Raw genomic sequence first — 11,509 nt, forward strand, 5'->3', positions numbered from 1 at the left:
TTTTTTAAAAGATATTAGCACAAAAACGTTATTTATACATTGTTCGTGGAAGTTTTTTTCTGAAACATTTTAGTTGACGTTCATCTAACTTTTTTAAAAATGTACACTTGTTTAAGAACATTCAAAAGTAACGTTTCCAAATTATAAAATGGAATATTTACTAGGCCACATAACCTAGAAAAAACGTTTAATAATTGTAATATGAACATATTTTTGTCAGCTGGAAAAAAAGTTCAAAATTTGTGTCCTTGAATTAAAAATCCCATTTAGCAAAGTGGATTTTCAAACCTCTCCCATCCCACTCCCACAAAAAAAAATCTTGTCCCATCCCAATCCCGTGAAAAAACTGGTAAAATCCCATCCCAATCCCAGAAGAATGACTACCTCTTTTTTCCCACTCCTGTGTTGTGTTTTTTTGGTCTGATTTGGACACACACATTATATTCCATGTAAATCAGCATGCACACATACACATTAAATAATTTAGCAGACGCTTTTATCCAAAGTGACTTACATATGGGGAGAGCAATAGAAGCAACCAAAAAAACAAGGGCAACAGCATGCAAGTGCTGTAACAAGTTAATCTAGCTGAGTACACATATTACAGTACACATACCGTTCCAGGAAAAGGTCCATGAGAGTGATTTCATGACTCTTTGGGATGGCACCATGAGGCGTCATTCACTTGCAGATCGCAAGCTTCTGTAGGGTGTACACACACATACACATACGCATGGAGTAAATGTCTTGCAGCTTGTGTATGCTGTTTTCACGCCATCTAGTAGTCAGACAGTAGTCGGTGCAGCATGGCTTTCATGTCTGACTCTATTTTGATTATGATTTTTATGGCTATATGAAAAAATGTCAGCCTCATATATATATATATATATATATATATATATATATATATATATATATATATATATATATATATATATATATATGTATATATATATATATATATATATATATGTATATATATATATATATATATATATTAGTATTCAGGAAAGTATTCAGACCCCCTTAAATTTTACACTCTGTTATATTGGAGTCATTTGCTAAAATCATTCAAGTTAATTTTTTTCTCATTAATGTATACACAGCACCCCATATTGACAGACAAACACAGAATTGTTGACATTTTTGCAGATTTGTTAAAAAAGAAAAAATGAAATATCACATGTTCCTAAGTATTCAGACCCGTTGCAGAGCTATGTGTATACTCACATATTAAACTCAGGTGCAGTTTCACCTCAGGTGCACATTTCTTCTGATCATCCTTGAGATAGTTCTACAACTTCATTTGAGTCCAGCTGTGTTTCATTATACTGATTGGACTTTATTAGGAAAGCCACACACCTGTCTATATAAGACCTTACAGCTCACTGTGCATGCCAGAGCAAATGAAAATCATGAGGTCAAAGGAACTGCCTGAAGAGCTCAGAGACAGAATTGTGACAAGGCACAGATCTGGCCAAGGTTACAAAAAAATGTCTGCTGCACTTAAGGTTCCTAAGAGCACAGTGGCCTCCATAATCCTTAAATGGAAGATGTTTGGGACAACCAGAACCCTTCCTAGAGCTGGCCGTCCAGCCAAACTGAGCTATCGGGGGGAGAAAAGCCTTGGTGAGAGAGGTAAAGAAGAACCCATAGATAACTGTGGCTGAGCTCCAGAGATGCAGTCGGGAGATGGGAGAAAGTTGTAGAAAGTCAACCATCACTGCAGCCCTCCATCAGTCTGGACTTTATGGCAGAGTGACCTGATGGAGACCTCTCCTCAGTACAAGACACATTAAAGTTTGCTAAAAAAAAAAAACACCTAATGGACTCCAAGATGGTGAGAAATAAGATTTTCTGGTCTGATGAGACCAAGATAGAACTTTTTGGCCTTAATTCTAAGCGGTATGTGTGGAGAAAACCAGGAACTGCTTATCATCTGTCCAATACAGTCATACAGTCACAACAGAAAAGCATGGTGGTGGCAGCATCATGCTGTGGGGGTGTTTTTCGGCTGCAGGGACAGGACGACTGGTTGCTATCAAGGGATATCGGGAATGCGGCCAAGTACAGAGATATCCTGGTGGAAAACCTTCTCCAGAGTGCTCAGGACCTCAGACTGGGCCGAAGGTTCACCTTCCAACAAGACAATGACCCCAAGACACACAGCTAAAATAACAAAGGAGTGGCTTCACAACAACTCTGTGACTGTTCTTGAATGGCCCAGCCAGCATCCTGACTTAAACTCAATTGAGCATCTCTAGAGAGACATGAAAATGGCTCTCCACCAACGTTTACCATCCAACCTGACAGAACTGGAGAGGATCTGCAAGGAGGAATGGCAGAGGATCCCCAAATCCAGGTGTGAAAAACGTAATGCATCTTTCCCAAAAAGACTCATCGCTCTATTAGATCAAAAGGGGGCTTCTACTAAATACTGAGCAAAGGGTCTGAATACTTGCTCTTTTTTTGCTTTTTATTTTTTACTCTCTTCTGGTTTTATTTTTATGTATGTATGCTATTCTTGACCTTCTGTAAAGCACTTTGGTCAGCCTGGGGGCTGTGGGAAATGTGCTATATAAATAAAAATTGAACTTGAACTTGAACTTGAATACTTAGGACCATGTGATATTTCTTTTTTTCTTTTTTTAATAAATCTTTAAAAATGTCAACAATTCTATGTTTTTCTGTCAATATGAGGTGCTGTGTGTACAGTAATGAGAAAGAAAATGAACTTAAATGATTTTAGCAAATGGCTAAAATATAACAGAGTGAAACATTTAAGGGGGTCTGAATACTTTCTCTACCCACTGTATATATATATCTCAACATCTGTAAATCAATAATTTTATGTTTTTACTTTATGTTATTAGCAACATTGGATGTTTCCATCACTAAATTCGTTAAATACGCAGTCTTACACCTTTCTTTTTGTCCAGTTTTCAAATACGATTTTGCTTCAAATCAAAGGTTTGTAATGTGATTCATCTCGTAGCTGTTTGGTTTGGTCCATGGCTTATAACTTTTTACTAAAGGCTTTTTTTTTTAAATCCTTATGGGCAAAATAAAATCCTTATGGGAAAAATACCTCCAGGCGGTTGAAAAAAATTGGGTGAGTGCTGTTGGACTGTATAATAAAACATTTGGAAAGAAATTAATGGATCTTCAGAGTTCCTGAGGTGAATGTGCAGTGCTGCTGTGCTAACACTAGATGGTATTGTTCTGTTCTGTCAGATTGCTGAATGGGGGCCCTTTGATTTGGTGATTGGTGGAAGTCCCTGTAATGACCTTTCGATTGTCAACCCTGCCAGGAAAGGCTTGTACGGTAAGACATTATAGCTTACAAATATTATTACTGTAATCTTTCATTCTCCCCCACAAACCTTGAAGCTTGAAGATAATTTATGATTACAAGCTGTTTTATGTCACATGTTGAATTATTATGGTGTTTGTAATCCTATCTATGGCAGTGTATTTTTATTCAAATGATTTTAATGTTAAACCATTCATCCTGTCATCAAGTCATCCTGTTTTGTGCTACGTATCCTTTCGCCAAACTGCTTAACCTCTATACTAGGGTTGCAGGACAGACATTAATAATATCTCAAATTATGCAGCATGTTAAGTGCAGTTGTGCTATTATTTTCTAAGCCATCAAACATAAAATTATAGCCTGGCTATAAAGAGAGACACTATGCAGCCTGGTGCCCAATGGAGATTCCAAAGCGCTCTTCTTTGGTCAGAACCACGGAGAACGATCGCGGACAGGTCCGTCCTATGCACCGAAACTTTTCACAATGCAACAAAATATTAAAGAGCATCAAGCTATAAAAATCTCTATGTAAAGGGAGAGGAGGCTACCGTAGCGAGCACAGACAGTGGGGCCAGAGAAATAGAGGAGCGAATGCAGTTCATCGTTTTTGCAAAACGGCGGAAAAAGAGCGGGTGTTGAACCCTGTCAATGGGAAAAGTGTGAGTGTATCCCCCACGGTTGCGACGGCCCTGATTGTTGGGACTTCTCCAAAGTGACTTTTACGTTTATTTGAAAAAAAACTTTCGACCACTTTTACTCTTGCTGTGATCTACCTGTAATAGGCTATATAATTTATTTATAGCATTTGTTCAATCAGGCAAAATTTTATTAATAAATATAAATTGGCCTACAATAGAATAATTAAATTAGGCCTAGGCCTACAGAATTATGAGAAACATCAAAAGCACTACGCAGAACAAAATTATTTAAAAATACGTAGGCTATTTTTACTTTATTAGGCTATAATATATTATTTCATTATTTGTTTTAAATTCATTTATAACCCTTTGTTAAAACTGTAGTTTTAAATTAGTAATGTTCAAAACATTGTTTCCCGCGATTTTAATTCCTGTGTAATGGTCTGTGTAAATGCACATTTTTGTGATTTAATGCTGCTTCAGATTCGGTTTCTGTGCCGCGTTTGCTGTGTAAAAATGCCTTTAGAGCACTTTGGTTCGACGGTGGAAAAGCAGCTATAGTAACTATGGAAGGCTTGTTTTGTTTATTTTTTATGATTTGCTTATTATATTGTGTATATCATGTTTAGAGGGGACTGGACGCCTGTTTTTTGAGTTTTACCGCCTGTTGAGTGAAGCAAAACCAAAGGAAGGAGAAGATCGACCTTTCTTCTGGATGTTTGAGAACGTGGTTGCCATGAGCGTCAACGATAAGAGAGACATCTCACGATTCCTGGAGGTTTGAGTTTCTTAATGGCTGTTGTTGTTGGAGATGGATTGATCTGGTTGTATATCATTTTAATTTGTTTTTGTGTATCTCTAGTGCAATCCAGTGATGATTGATGCTATTGAGGTATCAGCTGCTCACAGGGCACGTTATTTCTGGGGAAACCTGCCAGGAATGAAGAGGTATTTGACATCTCATCTACCCCAGGATTCTCTTAAATAGTCTCCAGACAACATCTCTAAACCTTTTTAATCAGCATTTAATACAAATAAAAAAGTCATGTATGTACTAAATGCAATTTTGATTTCTTTCAGGCCTCTGTGTGCCTCTGGCATGGATAAATTAGAACTTCAGGACTGTTTGGAACACGGCCGTGTTGCCAGGGTAACTTAATTTTTCATCTATGAAAGGCTCTGGTGAAAATGTAAACCCTCGAGCCCTTTATTGATTTATTTTATTGATTCATGACCTTGAGCAGGTTGTATCAAGCAAAGTCTCTTCACTCTCTTTGTCTTTAGTTTGGTAAGGTGCGTACCATCACAACACGTTCCAACTCCATCAAACAGGGTAAAGACCAACACTTCCCTGTCATGATGAACGGCAAAGAGGACATCCTGTGGTGCACAGAGCTCGAGAGGTATGTTAACAACTGCCAGATAATGTCAAAAATATCAAATGTCACATTCTTAGAAATCTACTTTTTGTATTTATGTTAAGTTTATATGGTTTTGAAAAACCTTTATACCATTTTCAACAAAGATTTAAGTGTAATTGACTCTAAAAATGTCTATCAAGTAAAATTTAAAATGAAATATTGCTGACATATAATTTTTATCATAGTTTTCGTCAACAAACTTTTTTCACAGATGAAAACAAACTAAATAAAAATAAGTTTGTGATGACAAAAAATATAACTAAAATAATTTTTGTCAACAAATACGGATGAGTCAAAATGTAGAGACGATTTGAAGGAGGTTAGGTGCATAGATTCGAATGGTAACACACTGATCTACCCAGCGGGTTTATAGTGTTGCTGCATGTCTTATAAAACATTGAAAAATGTCAACATCTGTGAGAAAAAGAAAAACACATATTTTAATGTCAAGGATAACAAGACCACTTGTAAGCCATGTGGATCGATGTAAAAATTTCCAAAGAAATGTAACTAACAATACAATACGGAGCTCAACAAGAAGGACTACACGATGGCCATGGACAGTTCAAGGAATTTGAACATTTTCATGTGTTGCTTCTTTAAACACGTTTTAGCCATTTTAAAACTATTCATGCACAAATAGACATAGGCATGAACTCCTTGGGAACACGTCTAAACTTACATCTCACAGTATATTTGCGGACATCATGTAGAATTCAACCAATCAGATGACGACTTCAAAACTCCTGAAGTGTTTCTGGATAAGTGTGCCATATGCATCAGACATTCAGCCAACAGTCCGTGGGCTAGACTAGTCTGATAATCGATTAATCTGCTGATGATTTGCTTTATTTATTTTTATTTTTTTAAATAATAATTTAAATGGGAGGCGCATGTTCCGTTAATCAACTTAATTAGCAAGATAAGAGGTATATATATATATGTGTGTGTGAGTGCTCTGGGTTCACTACCCTTGGACAGCACGCAAAATATGTAAGTATGAACTTGTGAATTAAAACATTATTATTCCACATCCTACCCAATGCTGTCCTCCAAACGATGTATAATGTAAAGCCTATGAAAACAAATGTAATGTACTGTATGTAGGCTATGCTGTATATTATCCTCCGGTTTCACAGACAAGGCTAAAGCCTAGCCTGATTGCCCTACTATTTTAAAGCAGAAATTAAAACGTCTAAATTAAACAGAAGCACAAAATGTTAACTTGTGTGAGGCATAAGCTGACCATACACTCACTCGTATGCAAATTGTAATTATATTACATTAATGGGCCAACAATAGTGCCTTTACTGTTACGTCTCTCATAAATATGATTACTCATAATGTGTTTCATGCATATTTTAAACCTACCTACAACAGCTACAAAATCTGTATTCGGTTAGAATTATTGGGCTCCTATTCTGCTATGCTCCATCTGTTTGACTCATAAAAGTTTAACTGACTTGTTGTCAGAATATGCTAAATGGAAATACTTGAGGGGCTTTCTAACATTCACAGATAAGGATATAATCATAAAATGTATGTTATGTGCTGAGGAAAACACGTTAGAGGCATTAAACAGCGCACGCATCTGTCAAAGCACGACAGGAAAAGACACAGTAAACGCTTATGCTTTAGTTTGAAGCGCTTATGAACATAAAACATTCTTATGTTTTGTACAACTTGGATCATATACCTTTCCCTCAGCAGCTCACTCTGTGTCCTCTGCTATTTTCCATATATGAGATTTGTCCAAAGGAATATGTTATTCAGCTACTGTAAAGCGACACTAATGGTCTCAGAGCAAAGAAATTATTATTTTCATTATCGATAATAACCTATTTTATCAATTAGTTGTTGCAGCCCTACTTGTTAGTAGACACCTCTAAATTTTTTTCAAAATAGTTCTTCAAAGTATTTACAATGAATCATTAATGAATATATATCATTAATTCTCTTTGTATCATATGACATTGTACAGCTCAAACTAACCTTGTCATTTCATAAAAAGATAAATTGATCTGACAATTTAAGAGATTTAATTACACTAAACAGTCATGGGTGTCTATGAATATGAAATCTTTTTCTATTTTATATTTGACTTTAATTGGGGGGGGGGGGTCTTAAATCATTTAAATATTTAAGTAAACTGCTTCACTTTTTTGTAATAAATATAAAATAATATTAAAAGATTTATACAAACCATTTAATAATCTTTCTTTTTAAGGATTCCCCCCCTGCTGAACAAAATCTTAAGAGATTGCAAGTTTTACACATTTTGCACTAGTGGATCATAACCGTGTTGTAAGTGCTTCTTCAAAATACCAAAAGAAGAAACAGGAGCAAGAGACAAAAAATAGAGAGTAGGCAATTTATTGAAAGCTGCATTTAAACTCAAACAGGCCGTTCATCAGCTGATCAAAAGTTTAAGACCATAGCCCAAAAATAAATGCACAACAGTACTAAAAGTGTCAAAAAAGGACAAAAAAGTAGTGAGTAGCCCCACCGTTCTTGTTGATCACTTCAAAAACTCGTTTCGGCATGCTTGATGCGACTGTTTCCAGGAGGCTGGTGGGAACGTTGCTCCATGTGGTGAAGAAGGCTTCACGAAGGGCATCCACGGTCTGAAACTGATGTCCGTTTTTGTAAACTTCCCTTGCCATCCATCCCCAAATGTTCTCAATGGGATATAGATCAGGGGAACACGCATGGTGGTCCAAAAAGCAACGTTATTCTCCTGGAAGAAGTCCTTCGTCAGGCAGATGTTGTGATCCACAGATCCACATAGCCAGTTCCTGTTTGACATCCCTGCACAACCTGAAGCTCCATCCTGAAGATCATGATCATTATGATGATCATTTTTTGTCTCTTGCTCCTGTTTCTTCTTTTGGCATTTTGAAGCAGCACTTACAACCCGGTTATGATCCACAAGTGCGAAATGTGTAAAACTTGCAATGCATCCCCTGGTCTTAAGATTTTGTTCAGGAGTGTATTAGGACAGTTATATCATCCTGTTATCTTTTACTTTATTTCCCTAAGAAATTGCAAAATAAGTTTAAATTAAATTCATGTCAAATCATATGTATTTTTTAATAAATTAACAGATATGGAGAGAAAATTAGCATCACGTTATTGACCCAAAAATGTGTCTTTCTCTTGTCAGGATTTTTGGTTTTCCTGTCCACTACACGGATGTGTCCAACATGGGCCGTGGTGCCAGGCAGAAGTTGCTGGGACGGTCTTGGAGTGTTCCTGTAATCCGTCACTTATTCGCCCCACTGAAGGACTACTTTGCATGTGAATAACACATGTAGTCCATGTTCAGTTAGTCCAAAGTCACACAACAAACACAATAACAAAGTACAAAACCAAATGTCCTCAATAAGGAGCTCATGGAGACCAGTTAGTCTCCAATTTTACAAAACGATCTCAGCTTTGGAAAGACGAGCTGATAAATCGGGTTGGCTTGAGGATGAGGGTAGCCTTCACCATCAGACCAAACTCGAGGTAGACACTGTGCTGTGACACTTAGAGCGTCACTTAGTAAAAACACAGCTAGCTTTTATACTAGACATTTTTTAAATGGATGTCCCTGTCAAGGTCTTTGAAACTACCAGGGTTCGTCTTGACACAATACAAAACTCGATAAAAAACTGCCATACAATTTCAAACTTGAAAGTTTTTTTTAATTGAACAAAACATTTTATGGTATCTTCCAAATTCCAGGCTAAGAAATGCACAAACGTGAGGTTTCTTATCATGTCATAGATTTAGAATACTTGCACGTGACACATTTCCATGGTATTGTGGTGTGAGGAAAATACTTGATATTTACCAATGCAAACTTAACACCATGCTGTGAGCCCTTATACAAATGCATTTCAAGAGATGCATTAAAAGATTTCATTTCTCATTCATGTTTTATAAGGCCTACATTCCCTCTGTAACATTGCACAGTAACAGTATAACCAGAAGGTGTTTTTATTAGGAGAACTCAAGGGCATTAGCCTGATAAACATTATACAATTGTTTTCTTGACAAGTAATTAGTGTCAAGTTATTGCTCAAGATATTGATCAGTGTACTGTATTTTAACCTTGAAAATAATGTTTACAAACTTTAACACATTTCAACACATTTTTAGAGCTTTCGTATTATACCTTTTATTTTTTTAACCTCTGTTGAGGGATTGGTGTAGATGTGTAATGTTAGCTCTATATGGGGTTCTCTCACATAGATGCTTCATTTGACTTAAACTGTTGTTTTTATACTTACTGTTGCTACCAAAAATAACACATTGTATCACGCATTTCATTTCATTGTAGCACTCTGATTGTTAAAACTGATGTCTTATCTCTAAAACACTTAATGTGTGGTGTCTTTTGAAGAGAACAAGGGTTGAGAAGAAGCTTTCTGTTTTTGTTTGATAGACCTAATGCTGTAACACAAACTGTTTTATATGTCTAATTATATGCTTAATGAAAACTACTGTCCAAAGTCAAAGCTTGAAGTCTAAAGTAGCCTTTAATACGTCATAAAACATGGAACAGTGTTTGAATACACTTTATTGTCTTGTACACATCTTGATAGACAAACACTGCACATATGTGCTTACTGTCATTGTTTTTTTGTTGTTTTAAAGTTTTTTATTGTAGTGTAAACACAATATTGATATCATAACCCTAATATTTTGCTTGGTAGATCTTTAAATTTTATATATAAATCTGTCTTTTTACTTGTGATTTGGTAACATAATGAACATGTTAATCTATACTTTTGAACATTAACATTACCTTTATACAGTCAATTTATGTTTACTTTATTTTTTTATACTTTTTCTTATAGTTTTTGTATACAATTTGTTTTTCTTTTGGGACTTATGGTATAAAAGATAAAAAGTAACCAAAAAATGTTAGTATCCTAAACAAAACCAATAAAGACAGACTCCAAAGCTTGTGTTTTGTCTACAATGCTTGATTTTAATGATGTGGTTATCACTGATCATACACTGTTCAGGCATTACATTATGGCAGGTGAAGTGAATAAAACTGATTATCTCTTCATCAAGGCACCTGTTAGTGGGTGGGATATATTAGGCATTTTGAACTCAAAGTTAATCTGTTAGAAGCAGGAGAAATGGACAAGTGTAAGGATTTGAGTGAATTTGACAAAGGCCAAATCGTGATGGCTATGACTGGGTCAGAGCATCTCCAAAACTGCAGTTTTTGTGTAATGTTCCTGGTTGGCAGTGGTCAGTATCTTTTTTTTAAAAAATGGTCCAGGGAAGGAACAGTGAGTGGTGAACCGGCGACAGGGTCATGAGCGGCCAAGGCTCATTGATGCACATGGTCCGATCAAACAGACGAGCTACTGTAGCTCAAATTTCTCAAGAAGTTAATGCTGGTTTTGATAGAAATGTGTCAGAAATACACAGTGCATCACAGTTTGTTGCCCATGTTGACCCCTGTCCACCACCAAAAGTGCCAACAGTGGGCACGTGAGCATCAGAACTGGACATCGGAGCAATGGAAGAAGGCCTGGTCTGATGAATCAGGTTTTCTTTTACATCACATGGATGGCCGGGTGCATGTGCGCCGCTTACCTGGGAAACACATGGCACCCTGGGATGCACTATGGGAAAAAGGCAAGGAAGGGCTTATATTTAACTTCCTATGAAGTTAAATATAAAAACAAAACAAAAAAAACTTAGATCTTTTAGTGCCAAGATGAAAGTTGGTTAGAAGTGTGTGGAGAGTTTTGAAAAAGTACTGAGAAGTGTCCTAGCGATTATTAAAAAACATATATGATAGTAAAGAAAAGGAAAGAATTGTAACCTGTAAAAAGAAATCTTGATTACAAAATGGCTTTTGAATGAATTTTAATGTTTTAAGACATTGAGCAAGAATGAGTTTACACTTACAAATTGTATTGTTAAATGCTTATTTATACTTACTTTACCTAAGTATAAATACCTAAGAGTCAGCTTACTTTACCTAACCTGAGAATAATATGATTAAAGTACACACAAATGTGCAGTGAGTGTGAGTGTGCAGTCAGCAAAGTATAATAGATTAAACAAATAAACATAATAGAGGCAACTAGAACATCAGGCATCCTTGAAGACCCATACCTTCAACT

At 36.1% G+C, this 11,509-nt stretch overlaps 1 protein-coding gene across 3 annotated transcripts in view; it reads left to right on the forward strand.

The window, feature by feature from the left end:
• dnmt3bb.1 (DNA (cytosine-5-)-methyltransferase 3 beta, duplicate b.1) overlaps window positions 1–10,327 on the forward strand; it is a 76,006-nt gene extending 65,679 nt beyond the window's left edge. For 2 of the 3 annotated variants that reach the window (XM_067446532.1, XM_067446534.1), the window contains 7 exons: window positions 3,095–3,112; window positions 3,235–3,325; window positions 4,581–4,729; window positions 4,814–4,899; window positions 5,032–5,101; window positions 5,236–5,354; window positions 8,536–10,327. In XM_067446532.1, the coding sequence (XP_067302633.1) occupies window positions 3,095–3,112; window positions 3,235–3,325; window positions 4,581–4,729; window positions 4,814–4,899; window positions 5,032–5,101; window positions 5,236–5,354; window positions 8,536–8,677 (675 nt within the window). In that variant the 3' untranslated portion in view covers window positions 8,678–10,327. The remainder of the gene's footprint in view (window positions 1–3,094; window positions 3,113–3,234; window positions 3,326–4,580; window positions 4,730–4,813; window positions 4,900–5,031; window positions 5,102–5,235; window positions 5,355–8,535) is intronic. The other variant, XM_067446533.1, reaches the window with a different exon arrangement.
• The last annotated feature ends 1,182 nt before the right edge of the window (window positions 10,328–11,509 follow it).

This window comes from Pseudorasbora parva, chromosome 6 (assembly GCF_024679245.1).
Source record: "Pseudorasbora parva isolate DD20220531a chromosome 6, ASM2467924v1, whole genome shotgun sequence".
Classification (NCBI taxonomy): domain Eukaryota; kingdom Metazoa; phylum Chordata; class Actinopteri; order Cypriniformes; family Gobionidae; genus Pseudorasbora; species Pseudorasbora parva.